Source organism: Lissotriton helveticus, chromosome 5_1 (genome assembly GCF_964261635.1).
Source record: "Lissotriton helveticus chromosome 5_1, aLisHel1.1, whole genome shotgun sequence".
Lineage (NCBI taxonomy): Eukaryota > Metazoa > Chordata > Amphibia > Caudata > Salamandridae > Lissotriton > Lissotriton helveticus.
This window is the reverse complement of record NC_136065.1, coordinates 1,635,413,971-1,635,434,043: the sequence shown is the minus strand read 5'-3', so window position 1 is coordinate 1,635,434,043 and position 20,073 is coordinate 1,635,413,971. Positions and strand designations below refer to the sequence as shown.

At 47.5% G+C, this 20,073-nt stretch overlaps 1 protein-coding gene across 3 annotated transcripts in view; it reads right to left on the bottom strand.

Annotated features, from left to right (window-relative positions):
* Positions 1–5,452: 5,452 nt before the first annotated feature.
* Positions 5,453–20,073, bottom strand: part of LOC144753746 (immunoglobulin superfamily member 1-like) — a 752,980-nt gene continuing 738,359 nt past the window's right edge. For all 3 annotated transcript variants that reach the window (XM_078641329.1, XM_078641330.1, XM_078641327.1), the window contains 2 exons: positions 10,882–10,916; positions 5,453–6,778 (listed from right to left, as the gene is read on the bottom strand). In XM_078641329.1, the coding sequence (XP_078497455.1) occupies positions 6,485–6,778; positions 10,882–10,916 (329 nt within the window). In that variant the 3' untranslated portion in view covers positions 5,453–6,484. The remainder of the gene's footprint in view (positions 6,779–10,881; positions 10,917–20,073) is intronic.

The window sequence follows — 20,073 nt, the reverse complement described above, 5'->3', positions numbered from 1 at the left end:
AGTGTAAGTGGCCAGGCCTGTCAGTAAGGCGTGGTGCGTCCATTGGGGTGGGGGGGTGTAGTCCCCCCTGCCCGCAGCTCCCTCGGCCTCGGCGTTTCTGTAAACTGAATCAGTTTACTTAAGTTCAGAGAGCCGCCGCTGGAAAAACTGACTGACAATCAGTCAGCATGACGTCAGACCGCCCACCCCCTTCAGAGTCTGAAGGGGGTGGGCGGTCTGGCATCATGTTGATGTCACAGGGCAACAGGCAGCAACACAACTGCGCATGAGTGGGGACGGAGGGTGAATTTTTTACCCGTGCCCACTCATGCGCATTTGTGTTTGCAGTTTTTTGCGCATGCCCATTAGGAGCCCTTCCGTCTCCTAATGGGCATGCTGGGGGCGAAGAGTAACCTGTGCCCCAAGCCAATCCTGGCACTGCAGCAGCACCAGGATTCGTTGAGAAGGGCTGTCAGTCACAACCAGTGCCATTCGTGACCAGGAAGCGCCAAGGGGCGGGCAGAGGTGGCAAGGACCCGGTCCGGCGGTGACTGAGGTAAGTTTTTGTTTGATTTAATTCCCCCCTCCCCCGCGCGACATTCCTCCCCCCCCCCCCCCCCCCCCGTGAGCCTCGACTGCTCTGGACATGCAGAGACAAACAGGGACATGGTGGTGTGAGAAATATGTGTGTCTGGGGCAATGGCCATCAATCTGCACTTGTATCAAGGCCGCAGCTCGGGGGAGGATGCCTGAAATACAGCATATGCCTTGGTTGAGAAAGAAACGCTGATAAGAAAGTCTGTGCTGTTTATTTATCCAGGTCTCGGGTCATTGGTGCCCGAGCTGTGACATTCCGCTCAGCTTTGCTGCAATATTTCACCACTTCTTATGTTACCCCTTGTTATCATGTGTAGCGGCCAGCTTTGGGAATGCACTCCCAACTACGTCCGTTTCAAAGCCGAGTAACGCAAACCCGAGCAGATCAGAGTGAATTCCTCCAAGATCACACAGTGTGCCAATGGAAACGCATTGCTCACAGACCTACAGTCCACGTGCATTGTTCTGACATGCAACATGGTGATGTAATCACCTGATCGCGCCCCTCTGAGTTGTTTTTATTAAGGTAGTTTAGTGGGTTGCTGTTCCGGGTTGCTATGGTTTTTGGCCACCAGAACTATAAGAATTCGGTTCACTCATGGCATTCAAGACAGGCATTTACGCCCCACCACTTTAAAATGTCACCAGCTGCCCCTGATCCTTGTACACATAGTAACAGTAATATCTGTGGGTTGGTGGATGAACATGAAGAGCCAATTGTGCATTTTAGCCATACTCGTACGGGGGCATATCTGAATGAAGTGCTCTCAGATTTGGGGCTCACGATGGTTAATAAACTAAATATGAACTCCCATCGACTAGATCCAACTTTTTTGGGGAGGGGTTACGAGACAACAGTAGATTACATCTTAGTATCAAATGCTCTGGCCAACAGAGTCATGAGCTTTGATTTATTGGTGAACACATTAAGCGATCACAGTGCTCTCAGCCTAGAACTTTTTCTAGTACACGCCCAGTCTTCCCCACAGATCATAGCCAGCGCCTTAACCCAAAACACTTTGCATTTAGCTAAGACAAATGGATATTCCCTAAGATGGGAGAAGGTAGACGCTGGGGAAATTACCAGAAAAGTGATATGTGCAGTCTATCCTTCTATAGTTAAATGCTTAGATCTGGGAGTCCCGGAGGAGGAAGTCCTATACAATTTTGAGGTTATTCTAGGAAAAATAAACAAACTACTAATAGTTAAGAGACAAAGAGATTGCCCCAGGAAAAGAGGATGGTTTAATCATAAATGCACGGCAGCACATAAAAAACTGAAAATAGCCCTAAACAAAACGAACAGAGATCCAGAAGAAATAAGAACCTTAAGAAAGGACTATAATATAGTATGTAAAGAAAGGAAGGCAGAACTAAAACAAGCCCTATGGGAGCAATTGCATGAAAGTTCTATAGATAAGAATAGTGAGGCATTTTGGAGGGTGGTAAAAGCTCCTTTTTTAGCAGATCGTAAAAACCTCCCAACCATAGAAGTAGCCATTGAGGCATCAGCCTGGGTGTAACACTTTTCGAAAATATTTTTGAAAGGCCCGGAACCAGTAGGGATTGACGCAGCATCCAGTGGTAGCGCCTCCACGGTGGTATATCCCATTTCGCTAGAACTTGCTATAAGCGAGGTTCTTCAAGCGTTAAACGCAAGCAGAAATTGGAAAGCCCCGGGCCCAGACGGGGTTCCCGTAGATTTTTTCAAGTACAAAATGGACCTGTGGGCCCCAATATTGACCAGGGTGTTCGGGGCAGCAATGAAGAATGGTTTGCTGGCCTCCTGGACTAAATCCATCATGGTCCCTATATTTAAGAAAGGAGATAGGCATGAGGTATCCTGCTATAGCCCGATCTCACTGCTGACTCGCTGGGCAAGGTGGTGGGGAGAGCAGTGCTTGAGCATTTACAGCAGTGGGCTGACGATGGTGGGATCCTCTCTGACCTGCAGTTCGGGTTCCAGGAGGGTTTTGGGACGACCGAGCAAGCCCTAAATCTATCAATGTTGCTGGGTAAATACGTCTGTGCACAGCAGGGCAGGTTATACATGGTGTATGTTGACCTGTCTGCTGCTTTTGACTGCGTTTCCCACACAAAATTGTGGTCCGTCCTGTTATTAATGGGTGTTGATGTCCCTCTGATTGATTTCTTGAGGGAATTATATTCGAATGCCTCCGCGAGGGTAAGTTTTGGCGTAAAAGGCGAGTTGTCTGAGTCGTTCAGAGTAGAGCATGGTGTCCGGCAGGGTTGTGTTCTGACCCCCTTTCTCTTTTCACTTTATACAAATGGTTTGGAGGTGGCAATGTTGAAGGGGGGCCAGGATCTACCGCAAGTAAGAAAGCGCCCGATCCCCGCTCTGCTCTATGCGGACGACGCCGTGATACTGGCCCGCACCCCACGCGAACTACAGAAGGCCTTGGATAGGTATGCTACCTTCATGGGGAACCTTGATCTACGAATAAATATAAAAAAGACCTATGCAATGGCAGCAGGTTTAGGGAAAAAAGGGGGTAAAGATATATTCCTTAAAAAAGAAAAACTCGAAGTTACTGGCCAATACCCCTATCTAGGCATCATAATTGATGATAGAATAAAATGGAAACCCGCAATCGAGGCCAGGAAACACCATCTAATGCGAGCAATTGCTGCACTCATAAGTTTTTCACAGAAGCTGGGAAAGAGGCCACCCGTAGAACTGCTACATACCTATTGAGCTAAATGCCAGACGATAGCCCTGTACGGGGCTGGACTGTGGGGGCACGCCAATACTAGTCCCCTACAAATGGCAGAGAACACTTTTTAAAGATTTTTATTAGCGGCACCTAAATCCGTTTCTACACTTGCGTGTCATACGGAATTGGGGCTCCCGTATCTGGTGGATTTGGCAAAAATACAACCACTTTTACTTTGGCGACGAATCTGGACATCAACGAAAAACTCACTTACTAAGCAAATAGTGGCAGACTGCATGTCATTAGACCATCCAGTTAATATTAGTTGGCTTATGTATGTGAAAAAGTTTCTGTTTAATCTGGGGCTCGGGAATTATTACTTCGCTCCTGAGACGATCTCTGAAATATCTAGAAAGGAATTGAAAGTGAGGGCATTGAGCCTCGTAGAAGAGCTGCGCATCGCCACGGAAGCAAGAAAAGCTTCCGTTCAACACTCAATGGCGATCCAGACTACCCTTTCAATTCAACCATATCTAACATATGATCTGTCACAATTTGAGCGATTTCTTTTGGTCAGATTTAGACTTAACATCTTTCATCGACTGGTGGTATTTCCGGTCCAAAACAGTTGGGATCGAATCCTTTTACCTTGTCCATGTGATGGAACATCAGAGCAGTCAACCATTCATACTGTTCTGTTCTGTAAATTTTATGATGGTCATCGTAGGCTTTGGTTGTTACCTTTGTTAAAATCATTGGGCCTCATTTATGAGCCCTTGCGTCACTTTAACGCCGCCGGTGCGTCACTTTTTGTGATGCACCTGTGGTGTAAACAGTGCGCCTAGTTGCGCCATATTTACAAAGTGACGCATCTAGGTAGATGCGTCACTTTGTAAACCCCTGCTCCACATTATACCTGCGCCAGGTATAATGTATGCAAAGGGGGCGTATTGATGCAAGAAAGGGTCGTAGACGTGACGCAGTGAAATCTATGAGATTTCACTGCGTCACTTCTAGGACACCGTTGCGTCAAAATCTTGCGCCTGACTCACAGCAGGCGTAAGACTGACGCAAGCCCTTTCACATGGGGCTTGCCCCATGTGAAAGGAAGTATTGCTGGAGTTGCGTCACTTTTGTGACACACTCCAGAAATGCGTCACTTTTGACCTTACAGATACGTCAGAAATACTGACGTATCTGTAACTCCTTGCGACATGATGCGTCATACATTAAATATGACGCATCAGGTATGTCGCAAGGAGTGCGCACTGAGAAGTGACGCATCGCTGCTTTTAAGCAGCGATGCGTCATTTCTCATAAATGAGGCCTATTGGGTTTTAGAAGATGTCGCCCAGCCATGCTGCGATTGCAGTTTCTAGAGACTGAACGGATTTGTAAATACATTGTGACATTTCTGAAATGTATTTTTAAACATAGTGTAAACCTTTGATAAGTTTTATCTCTTTGAAAATATATGAATTCTTGAAATCAAGAATGCTGATGTATTAGCTTGCATGGTTAGGGATCCCCAATGTTCCGTATGGATAACACGTTTATATGAACTGTAATAGTTTTCGTTTTTAACTATGTATAATTATGTTTTTATTTGTGATATTGCTTTTATGGACTTTAAAAACCGAATAAAGAATATATATATATATATATATACTCATCACTGGAAGGTAGGAACCCGAACAAGGGTGTAAAACCAATATACCGTGAGATTTTTAACGCTGACTTGCTTCTCAGGGTAAAAGTGGCTGGCTGTTAGTGTTGGTTCCTTCTTTGGGCCTCTGTTGTACAAAACGTGATGAGGCCCCCTCCGAAGAGACAGGTTCGGACTCAGGGATCAGTCAGGCTGCTTGTTTCCCAACCAAAAGCGAAACCATGCAGTTTTACACGTGATACAACAAATTATTCAGGAGAGGCACCCCTCCACCCCGCCCCCTCTCGGGATGACTAATCTACAACCTCTTTGTCTCCTTCGGCCGCAGCCTGGTCCACCCCCTCCCATTGAAATGAATACAGTTTTGTTAACTCCTTTCGGGGCCACTGTAATGTGCGCCTGAAGGCCTCCTTGTAGATGGCAATGTTACTCACCACTCCCTCTGAAATTATGTCACGGCTGCAGCGTGTGCATGCAGGTCGAGCAATACCTCGCCCTTGGCACATGCGCAGCAGGACATGTCCACAATTCAACATTTTTTTTTAACATAATTTTATTGATTTTCATAGCTGCACCAATCACATAAACAGTATTTGTCATCTGTTACCTTACAGTATCAACAATTATAAATCACAATTCAACATGTTTATTGCAGAACAGCAAGTCATCATTCGTTTCAAGCTGCTGGGCGTTTTTGCTCATCAACATCTTGCTTCTCCCTCAGGAAGGTAGGGAGGGCAACGCCCTCTACGCCCATTAACACCAGCCGCCCCTGGATTAGGACACTTCAAAAATGACACCTCTGTCAGACCAGACGGGAAAACAAAATGAGACCTGCCATAGATATGCAAACAAGACGCACACTGCGGGAAGCTGGGACTAGAAAGGGGCCCTGGGGGTGTACTCAAATCATGGCAAAACATTCTGCGCGGAAGGCTGCCTCCCAGACTGAAATCCAAGAGAGTCTGCAGAGCGGCCAGTCTGGCCTGAGCTTTCAACCAACGTCCAACCGCCTCCCTGCGCTTACTCTCTCCAACCCATTACATTTTCCAGGTGTATTTCTTTGCTTCGTGGGATCGGCCATCTTATTGTTCACTCATAGATACTGGGACCAATCCATCGTGAAGGCGAACAGTGGGATGGCACATTTCTAACACACCAACAGCTCATTTTACTTTACATTTTGTTCTGCAGAATTTCTGTCTCCGGAACCAGCTCCAGGCCACCCCAAATCCAACAACATAGCTCAGCCATTCTGGACTTTACTACCCGCTTTCCATGCCTATCACATATATTTTGGTGTTGGGTCCATATTTGACTCCTAGGTCATGAATTGTGAATTTTGACACAGAAATAAGACTCTCAAGTTTATTTATCAACTTCAGTGAAGCCAGAGGGAGCTAACAGCGGGGTACTGCTGTGCTCGGCAGGATGGGTCATTGTTACATGTAGGTGTGGTTTAAGAGGTCTTGAGCATTGAGCATGTGGTACTGGCCGAGGAGCATCCATTGTTGAGTACATTGGTGCAGATCAGGGTGAAAACACTGGAGAGTATGCTGGAGAGAAATCATGAGTGCCCAGGTGGCCAGTCATATGAACATGGAGGAACAGGACCTGGTGCTTCCACAGTTGAATACGTGGACACAAGGGTGGCCATTGCAGAATGTGAGATCGTACTCCGAGGGACACCTTCGGCTGATAAGACCGGGCTAGAGCCTGGACGATCCACTGTGGCATATACCGTGGGCAAAGGTTCACGGCCAACTATTTCTGCATATAGGTGTTGCTCTTCAGCCTCTGGCTTTGGCTCCAATAGTAGTGGGGAGTGCAAGGGCAACACTGTTTTTGCATGTCCATAATCCTGGTGTGAAACAAGAAAAGTAAATTAAGGCCTTGTGTTTTTTCAAATGACATCCAAGGGTATGTAGGACAAAATAGACGTATAACATGCATTCTATAAATAATCAACCTGGCCTACCGAGGAAGATATGCTGCTCAGGATGCAACAGGCAAGCACCTTCTGGACGCACAACTGTTGCAAAGCCGTGGTCACAATGCACGAGCAATATTGCCCGGGTCCCTTGCACGCTGAGCAGTAAAATGGCTCTAAGGTTTACTTCCTGCTCAGAGATCCAGTGACTATATGGAGGTGGCACATGTTCTATCACATGATAAGAAGGAAGGCCTGGACGGAATCGTAAAAGGAAAGATGACAGGACTAGAAGAAAGGTAAGGATGAGCCAGACTAAGGAAGTAACAAACAAGTAAGATGAATGACTAAATGAAGAATAGAACCCAGAGGGCTAAGTAGCCTAGGTTAAAAAAACACACACATTAAAGTTACGACGGGTGAGACGGCATAAGATTTGGAGCTGGAGCATGAAACAGCACTTCAGAAGAGTAAGCGGGTAGCATGAGAGATAAGTCAAACCATTTATAGGCCATGAAGATAAGAAGTTTCCTGGGATGAACCAGTAACAAACCAATAATGTCATAAAGCCAGGGAAGGCAGCCAGCAGTGCTTTGGAAATGGTGATTTCATCTGAATAACTGTAATATATCAAAGTCAGGTGTGAAACTAAAGAATTGTCAGGGTGGATAGTTGGGGGTGTTGGACTGCCATATAGAGGCAGGCTTGATGGATTATGAATTCCATTTGCACTCACTTGATCAGAGAGAGGAGATTCAATTCGCATTCACATGACATAAATGTGCATGGTCATGCCACCTGAGTCACCTCTTTTTTTTTTTGCAGAGTTTTATATAGCGCGAACTAGAACCGAACCGAATCAGTTATCAGAGCGCTTTACATAGCACCAGTTACGTTACATGAGGACACACTTTAATTTTAGGCACGGGGAGATTAAGTGATTTGCCCAGAATCACAGGGGGTTTTTGGCGTCGTTACCGAGACTCGAACCCAGATCCCCAGGTCCGAGGTCGAGCGCCAGATCCCCAGGTCCGAGGTCGAGCGCCTTAGCCGTTAGGCCAACCCCTCTCCCCTTCTTTACTATGCCACCCATTGTGGGCAGGTTTGATGATGCATCATACACTTCAATCTGTTACAGCTTCTGTGGCAAAAGGCTGGATGGATCATGATATCATGTCATGAAGTGGATAAGACTTAGGGATTTATCTAGAGAGTGGTGGACCACCAGCCTGACTCTGGTGCAAGGCAGACGAAAGTGAGCCATATTTAATGATCCCCCAAAGTCAGCAGGGGACATTTTTCTGATACAGCTTCCACTGACTAAAAGAAGGACATCCAGTAAAACTGCAATGTCAGCCAGCCAACATGTATTGACAGCCAGCTGGCAATTATTTTGGTTGACAGAAGAAAACCGAAAAGTGGGGACTTATTTTTACAAATTGAAAAAATGGCACTAACATGCAGGGAGTTTTTCCCTTGTCTGTGGGGAATTGAGGATTTTCCTTGGGTCCACAACTCCACTAATGGCGAACACAAAGAGGGAAACCTTTGTGAGGAAGCCCGCCCAAAGAAGAGTAGGCCACCTGATGCAGTAAAGCTCGCAGCACAATAAAAGATGACCCACCAGATATAATTGACAGCAGGTGGAACCATTGACTAGTGGCCCGTCAGCTGATACTTCACCTCTAAATGGAGCTGGAAAAACATTGGACTGGCGGGGAGGGAGACCTTCTGATTTACTGCAGGTTTCATGCTCTCCCAGACCCATATGTAGCCCGTTGGTGTGCCATGACTCCCTCCTGTCACTTTAGGACCAGGATAGGAGGACAAGCGATGAGTTTCCTTTATTTTTAAACTAGAGCATTCAATTGGGACATACGTGATTCATTGTGAATTCAATCTATTTCTGTGGCAAAATGCGGTGAACAAACCACGTGTTCCTTTTCTCTATCTCACGCTATGTGGCGAGGACAGACTTCTCTCCACTGCTTCTAAAACTCTACTATTCCAAGCTGACCTTCCTAGACCATATGTCCCTCCCCTTTGTCCCTGTTGCAAAATGCAATGCATCCCACTAGTCTGGGGGGCGGGTCAGCAGGGCCGGGGACCCCCCAGCAGGACAGGCACATAAGAGGGCCGGGGAGCGAGCGGAGCGCCCTCTTTGCCTCCGACTCGCTCCCCGCAGACCTCGCTGCCCCACGCTTGGGGCTTCTAATTTACCCACCCACCATCCCCAAAAGCAGGCTACTAGACAGGAATAGTGGTGTTAGGCCTTGTTTGCCAGTTGGACATGATTGAAGTAGATAGGCTGATTTGTGTACCTAGGCCTTTTGTCCCACGTTTAGCTGTGAAGATTGTGTTTAATGTTGCTGTTGTTCAATTATGGTTTGTATACCTAGGCCTTTTTCCCGTTTTCTAGCTGTGACCGTTTGCCAATAAAATGTAATTTTGCGTATGCTTAGGCCTTTTTTCCCATTAGTACAGCATGCACGGATACTATTTGTTTTAGTTGAGTGTAGTTGTCCTTTAGTGATGTTTTCTTTCTAGGTTCATCGTCGTATTTATTAGGGTGGGTCATGCGGTAAGGTCATGATCGGTGAGCAGCAATTTAAGGTCCTAAGGGGGGGCGTCACCATCCACGGAGGGGACGGCCCAGGGGGAGGGGCCACTGGTCCCTCCTAGAACTTCAGGGGCAGGTATATCCGCTAGCTGCTAAAAATGCGGGGGAGGGAGTCACGCTTTCCTTAGGCCACTAGCCACCCCGCACATACACCATGACGTCAACTTATGACGCAGAGTGTAAGGGCCCTCCTTGTTGGTTAAATGGAGTTCAGGATGCCGACGGGGTAGGCGGTCCCCGGTCGCGCATGCGCACCTTTAGCTAAGGGCGTGGTTTGTAGGACTTGACCTTGCCGTCAGGGCCCAAAATGTTAGAATGCAAAATTCAGCTAGGATGTTAGATTCGGATAGGAAACACGCTGTATTAGACTTTTGTTAAGGTTAGCCTTCAATACTTGTCTTCAATACTGTAAATCTAATGTCTGCAATTTTGTTATTCTAACATAATGATGTCTTGTTGATATTCATAATTTTATTGTTTTGTATAATAAATACGGCCGGGGGGGCCCTGACCCCCGCCTTCCAAAGACAATTTGCCTATGTCAATCTTCAAGGTGAGGTGTGGTAAGCTGGGAGGGGCGGGTAGCCAGTCACGGACCATGTTGAATGGACCATTTTCTTCTGCCGAAATTTTACTGAGTGAATGACTGACTGGTTAAGACCCTACCTGACCCCAGTCTGAAGAACGGCCAGCCATAGACGTTTACCGCTTTTTCCAGGAATCCTAGCAAGGCAGGTTCAGTCGCATGACGTGCCCTAATCTAATTGGTACTGAGGCGGTATTTGGCTGGATTCTAGAAAAGGCTTTCTTTTTCAAGCAGATTAGGTAGAATAGGAGCTTGGGGACTGATAGAAAGGTGGATACATTGAACGTTGAAAGACTGGTCCTTTTCAGGAAAGGGATTTATGCCTAACAAAAAAAATGAATGTGTCCTCATGTAAGGCAACTGGTGCTATGTAAAGCGCTCTGATACCCGATACCGGGTCAAGTTCGCGCTATATTAAACTCCGTTAAAAAAAATGTAAAAGGTCTTCCAAAATGGCATGTAGAAACGCTTCAGGGAAGAACACTTTGACGAAATTACAAATTTGATAGTATTAAAATTGAAGTATGCAGAATTTCGACAGAGCTTGCTACTGGTCCTGGAAGGTGCCTCCAAAGGAGATGACCGTGAATCCATCTGGGACATTGAACTACGATTTTTATATTTTACTTTGAAGGACGCAGCACACGGTTATTACCGTGAAATGTTTGAGGTAGCAAAGACCGGTTTAAAGAGTGTAATTAGCTGTATCTAGTTCTACTGATTTTATAGGCACAAAATATGTGGAAAACACATAAAACACCAACACATTTTCATTAAAATTAAAATACTTTGCATATTCTCTAGGAGTCAATAAAAAAGAATACGTACTTCCTGTGAAAGCGATGAAACTACATGACTGGTACCTAAGAAAAAGGGGCAGAAAGAAAAGAAATATTTGAAGCTGCAATTCTAAATACTTTTAATAAATACAGCACATTCCAGAGTAACACATCCCATTAAAGTGGACATCATAGTCGAGGTCCACACAGTGGCTGAGGATCTTACAATATGCAATTTGGTTATACCCAGGCATTTCTACATATCCCAATGTACACTTTGCTCTAGTTTATAATCGACATGCTCTGATGTGCAGCAACCGCTTACATGTGTTTTGATGATGTTAATATACATTGCAGCCCTTGGTCTGTATTTGTGTATTTGATTACTTTCACTTAGTTGTGGGCCTTATTATAAGGCCTTAAATGAGCATGCATAGTCGGCATAAACTCTTGCCTTGTATCTGCTTATAGTACGCGCACAACGTGACATTCACTCCTCCCAATTGCCCAAGGACTCTCAGAATCAGAGTGTGTTGTTCATGGCGTAGCCTTTTTATTCACAAACCAGGTAATTCACCAGTGACCAACACGAGAGTAACAATATCCTTTTTGGATATAAACTCATTACAGCCTCACTTTTTAGCGGCATCAACATGACGAAGGCTGCAAGGCAATTAGGCACGACATTACACTTGAACTTGGCGTACATTTTAATGGCCTTTACCTGTCAAAGGCAGTAAAGAAGGTATGCGCCACATTACACTTGAACTCTTGACCTTGGCCATACATTTGAATTTGGCCGTCTCGGCCCACCAAGCCCCACTCTGTTGCACACATTGTGCCAGCAGGCCCCAATGAGCTACAGAAAACAGTTGCACTACTTAAAAACCAGGGCCCCGCATGGCTCACTGGCCCGTCCACCGGGGTACCTGCACTCAGGCAGCCTCCCCAAGGTTCAACTCAGTCCATACGTTGTGGGTTAGGGCAGAAGAGTCCAGGACCAACCACAGGTCAATCCCACTTTCCGCCTACCCTCTGCACACGTGGATCCTAGAACCGCCCCCCAGCCCCCACCCCCCCCCGGGTTATCCAGTCGCTGAACCGCCACAGGTTGAGAAGCTCCCTGGCGCACTCGCCCTCCCCCCCGCGCTAACTGTGCTCCACAATAGCCCCTACTATAGTTTGTATAAAGAGCTACTACCCTTCTACCAACATATGCCCTCCATCCTGATGCCACCGCTCCCTTTTATTATCTGGTCAGTCAGTGGCCATCCAGTTGTGAAGCCCCCCAGTTTACACTATCTCCTGTTTTCCTGGAGGAATCCATGCCCCCCTGCCAGGAACCTGTGACGAGCTGTATTCCCAAAGGGAACTTGATAAATTATTGTTTGACTAGTACATCTGGAAATATTTTTTCTTTAATTTGATACATAAATTCATACATATTATAAACAAGAGCCCGCATTCCAGATTATTTAGCCATTCCCGTCTACTGTAAATTGTAGACTAAATGACTACATGTTCGGTGCATTTATTTGCAGACATGATAGAATTTGGAAGCCCAAAACACATTGGGATAACCTGAACCCCAGCGGCCAGTAGAGTTCTAAGGTCCCGGTGCTAGTGTGTTGACAATTCACAGCCCCCTTAGCATTGTTTCTATCGCAGAATATTTTTAAGAGCAAATTACTTAATACATGGCAAAAGGCATACTCTTTATTGTTAGGCCTGTATTTGAATCCACACCGTGCAGTTTGAGAGCACAGCGGGGCATATTATCAAGGGGGTTTATCTCCGCTTTTTTGGCTTTAAAAGCCAAGAAAGCGGAGATAAAATTATCTCCTATTACCAAGCTGTCGCTAACACCAGTTAGTGACAGCTAATAGGAGATAGCGACCATCTTGGGCCCCGCTTTGCATGTCAGTGATATTTATCACTAATGACATGCAAAGTGGGCGTGCCAAGATGTTAGCGACTGGAGTCGCTAACATCGCTATCTCCTATTACCAACTTTTGGAGATATTCGCGCTAAGCGCGAATATCTCCAAAAAACTAACACCTGCCCTGAGCAGTTCTTCACCATGTTATCCAATGGGAGGTGGATAACATGGCTAAGAGCATTTGCTCGATAATGAATGAATATCGCTGACTTTTCAGCGATATTCATGCATTGCGGCCGTTTTTTATCGCATTTGCGATAAACCTTGCTAATAGCAAGGTTTATCTGCGATAAAAATCGCCGATGTGCGGCGATAATTTTTGTCTCTAAACAAGTTAGAGACAAAAATTATCGCTAGTTGTTGGTAATATGCCCCAGCGTTGTATGCACAATGAAGCTCTTTTGCTCTTAATATTTGGTGAAACGTATATCTTTATATCTCCAGCTACACAACAGATCGAACATTTCATTCTCTCAGAACACAGCCCTTTATATAATATTGCCGTAATGTAAAATCTTAGGGCCCACTTCCACCGATTTTCATAATCTGGTGATGCTGATAACTGCAGTTAAACGTTTTTATTCAGCCTCAGAAACCTAGGACCAAAATGGACCAACTCGTTACACATCTTGTGAGGACTAATGCTCCACGATATGTATAAATCACGCTAATAGCCATCTGCACTTGAAAGTGGCATGCATACTGAGCCTTAGCTGTTATCTTTTCTTAACTCCTTTTTTAAGTATAACGTGCCGAGGAATGTATAAGGGGCCATTGTTTATCTTTTCTTAGCTCCTGTTTTAAGTATAAAATGCCCAGGAATGTACAAGGAGACACTGTTTATCTGTTTACCATGTATTAATCTGCCATATCTATGCATGTTTTTAAATAATTTCTTCGGCCCTTTAATGAACTCGAGTGTCTACCTAAAAAACACACGTGTGCAAACATACTACTTCGGTGATGTTTCTGTGCAAACTGCCTCTTCCTGTGCCCTTTATGTCCACTTACTGCCTTATTCTGAATGCAGCAGAATCCGCACGTTGGACAGATGCATGCACTAATGTACACCTCCTACAATTCCCAACACCAACCTGGCAGGCAACAGGAGTCTCCGCCCAAAAAGCGGTAGTGCGAGACCCCCGATTATACACCATGTGGAATCACTGTGGGTAACGTTGTGTACACATCCACCCTGCGAACCATGCGCCCTGGGCGCGACCGCCAGTGGCGCGGCCCAAACCCTCCACGCACTCTCAATACCACCATACAGTCGCAAGCAGTGAACGTTGGTTATACCAGTAACTACCCCTATCTCCCGCCTAAACACCTCATAAACTCTCACCGCACAACTAGAATGTAAATGTAATGTAAATTGATACTTGTATAGCACACTACTCACCCACAAGGGTCTCAAGGCGCTTGTACAAATACCGCTGTGGAACCCATCCTGGCTTTCCCTGTGAGGTGTCCACTCCTGGGCACCCCCAAGGTGGAGGCCAGGCATCCTTAGCGTTGTGGGGGCCGTTGTGGAGATTAAGCAAGCTATTGCCCAGAGTTGCAGAGTGGGACTCCATGATTGGAATAGGCACAGAGGCGAGAATTATCAGGTCCGTGGAATTTTGAGCACAAGACCCACCGAGGCAGGGAATTGAACCCTGGTCCCTGGCTAGACATCTGCATTAGGGTCTGCCGCTCTAACCATTGAGCCACACTTCTCCACTCCAGAATGAAGGCGCGTCCCTTTTATCATCGACATGCTCTGATGTGCAGCAACCGCTTACATGTGTTTTGATGATGTTAATATACATTGTAGTCTTTGGTCTGTATTTGTGCATTTGAGCAGTTTCACTTAGTTGTGGGCCTTAATATAAGGCCTTAAATGAGCATGTTTAGTCAGCATAAACTCTTGCCTTGCTTCTGCTTATTTTCATGTGTGTACAAGATGGCTCCCATTATGCAACAGCTGCAGTTACAAGGTAAAACTTTGCTGCACAATGGCCTTGATAAAAACATACAGTTTAGCTAAAGATGCTCACTGAATGGAACATCTACTAATGGTTTTAAATATTTCAGTCAAAGCAGTGTATTCATCCAAATGGCGCTACTTGTCCAAAAACGGAATCCGAGTTGAGATTGATACCCTGATATGTATGTATGTATGTATGTATGTATGTATGTATTCATGTATGTGTGTGGTATTTCTATACTGAAACTTAGCCAAAAGGCTGCGGAGCGCTGTAGACAGTCAAAGTCAAAAATAAAATCAATGAGTGATAGAAGAGGTAGCTGGTTTGTGGGCTACTAAGGCATTGTGAATGTATTCTTTAAAGGGGTGTGTCTCCAGAGCTTTTCTAAATTTGAGCAGATGTGATCATATATTGACACTTCCTGTATGAGACATGCTGCAACGTATAGGATGCTCTTACGGGGCGCCAGTGTGGAGTCTGGTAAGTCACAGTGTGGTGTCTGAGAGGCCTTGGAGTAGGGGTGCAACCATCCAGATGCAAGAGTTCTAGGGCTTGAACAGGAGTTCTTAAGTTGCTTCGGCATGAAACAGTTTCACTTTCTTTAGAAAAGGGAATTGGTACCAGTCCATCTTTTGTTTTGGACAATGTGTTCCTTGAGGCTGAGGCTAGTTTCCAGGATAAATTCAAGTGACATGGCATTCAGTGAAAGTTGGGTTTGAAGCCCTCAATATTCATGTGTTTGAGCCAGTTTGTACTTTCTTGTTTAGAAGTCTGTCTTTGCTGGGTTCAGCAAGGTATGAATTGAAAATCAAGGTTTGGATGATGTACAGGCAGAGTTTGAGGCATTGGAGGTCTGAGGCAGAGGAAAGTTTCAGGTAGAGCTGTATGATATCAGCAGTACCACCACCAAAGTCTTTGAATATAATGGATAATGAAGTAGAAAAACCCTAGAACATGCACCTTTTCCCTAGTGCACAGTTAACATGAAGGGAACTCCAGCAAACATGGGGAGAATCAAACTCATTGTAGGGGCAGACAGCAGTATAAACTGCTGAGGTTGTTTATTCTTGTATAGACATGATACAGAGGACAATACTGGATATTTTTGTATCAAATACACTCCTATGGATCTTCCTGAGCAACATGATCCTAATAGGTATGATTAGGCAGCCCTGTTTATGCAAATACATTTGTATGGACAGATATGGCCAGTGTAGGGGAGAGGATGTGGCCTTACGGCTAGAGCGGTTGACCTCGAAGCTGGGGATCCGGGTTCGAGTCTTGGCAGTGGCGCTCAACATCCTGTGATTCTGGGCAAATCACTTTAAACTCCTCGTGCCTAATAAAAATGAATGTGTTTGTCTGTAACACAACTGGTGCTCATGTAAAGTGCTATGATACCTTCGGGTCAAATTTGCACTATGTAAAACTCTTTAAAAAAATTACCAGTCTTTAGGTTCTGCACTTATGCTCAAACTCTCTAAGCCTGCTGGCTTACATAAAACACCTTTATAGGGAGCATATTTTCAAATTAAATCATTTCAGCATAATGTAGATTTACTTATAAAATGACTATATTTCTAAAGATTAAAGAGAGAAACTTTACTCTTTGCACAATTATCCTACAATCAATCAATCAATCAATCAATCAAAGCATTTATATAGCGCACTACTCACCCGGAGGGTCTCAAGGCGCTGGGGGGTGGGGGGTCCGCTACCGCTCGAATAGCCAGGTCTTGAGCTGCTTCCTGAAGGCGAGGTGGTCCTGGGTCAGGCGGAGGTGGGTCGGGAGGGAATTCCAAGTCTTGGCGGCCAGGTAGGAGAAGGACCTTCCTCCTGTGGTGGCTCTTCGGATGCGGGGGACGGCGGCGAGGGCGTGGCTGGTCGATCGAAGCTGGCGTTTGGGAGCGTAGAAGTTGAGGCGGCTGTTTAGGTATCCTGGGCCTTGGTTGTGTAGGGCTTTGTGTGCGTGGGTGAGGAGCCGGAAGGTGATTCTTTTTTTGACCGGGAGCCAGTGCAGATCTATCAGGTGTCCGGATATGTGGCTGCGGCGGGGGATGTCCAGGATGAGTCGTGCTGAGGTGTTCTGGATCCGCTGGAGTCTCTTCTGGAGTTTGGCGGTGGTTCCGGCCTAGAGGGAGTTGCCGTAGTCCAGTCGGCTGGTGACGAGGGCCTGGGTGACCGTCTTCCTGGTCTCGGTGGGGATCCACCGGAAGATCTTACGTAGCATGCGCAGGATGTTGAAGCACGACGAGGAGACGGCGTTGACTTGTCTGGTCATGGAGAGGGAGGAGTCCAGGATGAAGCCCAGGTTGCGTGCGTGGTCTGTTGGTTTGGGTGCGCTGCCCAGGGCGGGGGGCCACCAGGAGTCGTCCCAGGCGGAGGGTGAGGATCCCAGGATGAGGACTTCCGTCTTGTCCGAGTTCAGTTTCAGGCGGCTGTTTGACATCCATTTGGCTACGTCTGTCATCCCTTCGTGCAGGTTGGCTCTGGCGGTGGCGGGGTCGTTGGTGAGGGAGAGGATCAGCTGGGTGTCGTCGGCGTAGGAGATGATGTTGAGGTTGTGCTGGCGTGCGATGGCTGCGAGGGGGCTCATGTAGACGTTGAAGAGTGTTGGGCTGAGCGAGGAGCCTTGGGGAACGCCGCAGATGACTTCGGTGGCCTCCGATCTGAACGGGGGGAGGCGGACTCTCTGTGTCATTCCGGAGAGGAAGGAGATGATCCAGTCCCGTGCCTTCTCCTGGATGCCGACGTTGCTGAGGCGCTGTACTAGGGTACGGTGGCAGACAGTGTCGAAGGCCGCGGAGAGGTCCAGGAGGATGAGGGCCGCTGTTTCTCCGTTGTCGAGCAGGGCTCGGATGTCATCGGTAGCTGCGATCAGGGCGGTCTCGGTGCTGTGGTTGGCCCTGAAGCCGGACTGCGAGAGGTCGAGGGAACCATTCGTCTCAAGGAAGGCGGCCAGCTGCTTGTTGACGGTCTTCTCGATGACTTTTGCCGGAAACGGGAGCAGCGAGATGGGGCGGTAGTTCTTGAGGTCGGTGGGGTCGGCTGATGGTTTCTTAAGTAGAGCGCTGAGTTCGGCATGCTTCCAGCTCTCCGGGAAGGTGGCGGTGTCGAAGGAGGTGTTGACGATGTCCCGCAGGTGGGGTGCGATGACAGCGTCGGCTTTGTTGAAGACGTGGTGAGGGCAGGGGTCGGTCGGAGATCCGGAGTGGATGGAGTTCATCGTGCGGATGGTGTCTTCGGTGCTGATCGGGGTCCATGTGCGGAGGGTGGTGGTGGGGGGCGGTGGTTCGGTCGTGGCGTGCGTCGGTTGAGTGCTGAAGCTGTTGTGTATGTCCGCGATCTTGTTGTGGAAGTAGGAGGCGAGGGAGTTGCAGAGGTCTTGTGAAGGGGTGATGTCATTGTTTCCGGCGTTGGGGTGGGAGAGCTCTTTCACGATGTTGAAGAGTTCCTTGCTGTTGTGTGCGTTGTTGTCCAGTCGTTCCTTGAATGCGGTTTTCTTGGTGGTGTGGATCAGTTGGTGGTGTTTTCGGGTGGCGAGCTTGAGGGCAGTCATGTTGTCCGGTGTTGGGTCTCTGCGCCAGGTTTTCTCGAGTGCTCTGCAGTTCTTCTTGGAGCTCTTGAGTTTGTCGTTAAACCATGGGGCTTTCTTGCTGCCGGGTCTGCTCGGCGGGGTCTTCAGAGGGGCGAGGTCGTCTGCGCAGTCGCTGATCCACTTCGTGAGGTTGGTGGCCGCTTGGCTGGGGTTTGTTGAGCTGGCGGGAGGGTTCTTGCTCAGGGAAGTAGCGAGCTGGTCTGCAGTGATCTTGTTCCAGCTTCTGCGGGGAACCTGTTGCTGGTGATGGTGGAGCGTGGTCCTCCTGAAGCTGAAGTGGACGCAGCTGTGGTCCGTCCAGTGGAGTCCCGTGGCGTGACTGAAGGTGATGTCCTTGCTGGAAGAGAAGACCAGGTCGAGTGTGTGTCCGGCGTAGTGGGTGGGGGTGGTCACCAGTTGCTTGAGCCCGAGGTTGGCGAGGTTGTCCAGCAGGGTGGTGGTGTTGCGGTCGTTGTTGTTCTCCAGGTGGAAGTTGAGGTCCCCCAGGAGGATGTAGTCGGCGGAGGGGAGGGCGTGTGGGCTGATGAAGTCGGCGATGTCTTCGCTGAATTGAGTGCGTGGTCCCGGGGGTCTGTAGATGAGGGTGCCTCGGAGGGTGGTCTTGGGGTTGACGTGGATCTGGAAGTGCAGGTGTTCGGCGGGTGTCGTCGGTGTTGGTCGTGATGCGGATGGTGTTCCTGTGGATGATGGCGATGCCTCCTCCGGTCTGGTTGATGCGGTCTCTCCGGATGATCTTGTAGCCGTCCGGGATGGCGATGGCGATGTCGGGCGCTGAGGAGGCGTTCATCCAGGTTTCCGTGAGGAAGGCGATGTCTGGGGCTGTGGTGTCGAGCAGGTTCCAGAGCTCGATGGCGTGTCTGTGGATGGAGCGGGTGTTGAGCAGGATGCACTTCAGGTGGGTGCTGCTGGAGGTCGGCTTGGTGGGTGCTGGTGAGGCGTGAGTCCGGTTGCAGGTGAACTTGCAGGCGTTGCAGCAGAAGGGTCCGTGGGTGCGTCTCGGGGTGGCTCGGTAGCATCCCGGGGATCGGCCGGAGTTGAGTGCGTTGAGGGTGGTGGCGTCATACGTCCGGCGGGTGGGCTGGGGTCTGCGAGGGCCAGGGGTCCTGGCACTGGGCGCGGTCCAGGCACGGACGGGCGTAGACGGGCTTACCTTTGGTGCACCTTCGGCGCTCATTCAGTGCTCCCGCTGCGCGCGTCCGCTGCGTAACACGGCAGATAAGGGATGGAATGTCGTCATTTTTAACTTTTAGATGTATAGTTAAGAAGTTGTACACCAATTATTTGTGGTTACAGATTATCTGAAGGCCAGGACAAAAATATGTCCAAACTATTTCAAAATTAGTTGGAGAGGGGTGTATTAGATATAACAAAAATACAGATATCTGTTCACAAAATACTCTGAAGTTCCTGTTAACTATTTTGTAACAAATATTCAAAAGGGGTGAATACCCTGCGGGGTATCCCGCTATTGCAGAAATAGGTTCATGCAAACATACAGTAGTTGAGTATATTGATATTTTTCTGGCACCCATAGTGCGCAGTCTTCCTTCTGATATCAACGATTTAAAAGATTTGTTAAAGAAAGCCTATGATGTTCCTTAGGAGGCAGGTTGTGGCTGGTGACATAGATGTAAAACGTCTGTATATGGTAATAGTACATGTAGATGGACTGGCTGCACAGAAATACTTCTTTTCGTTTGAGTCTTCTGGGCATTCACAACATACTAAGATGA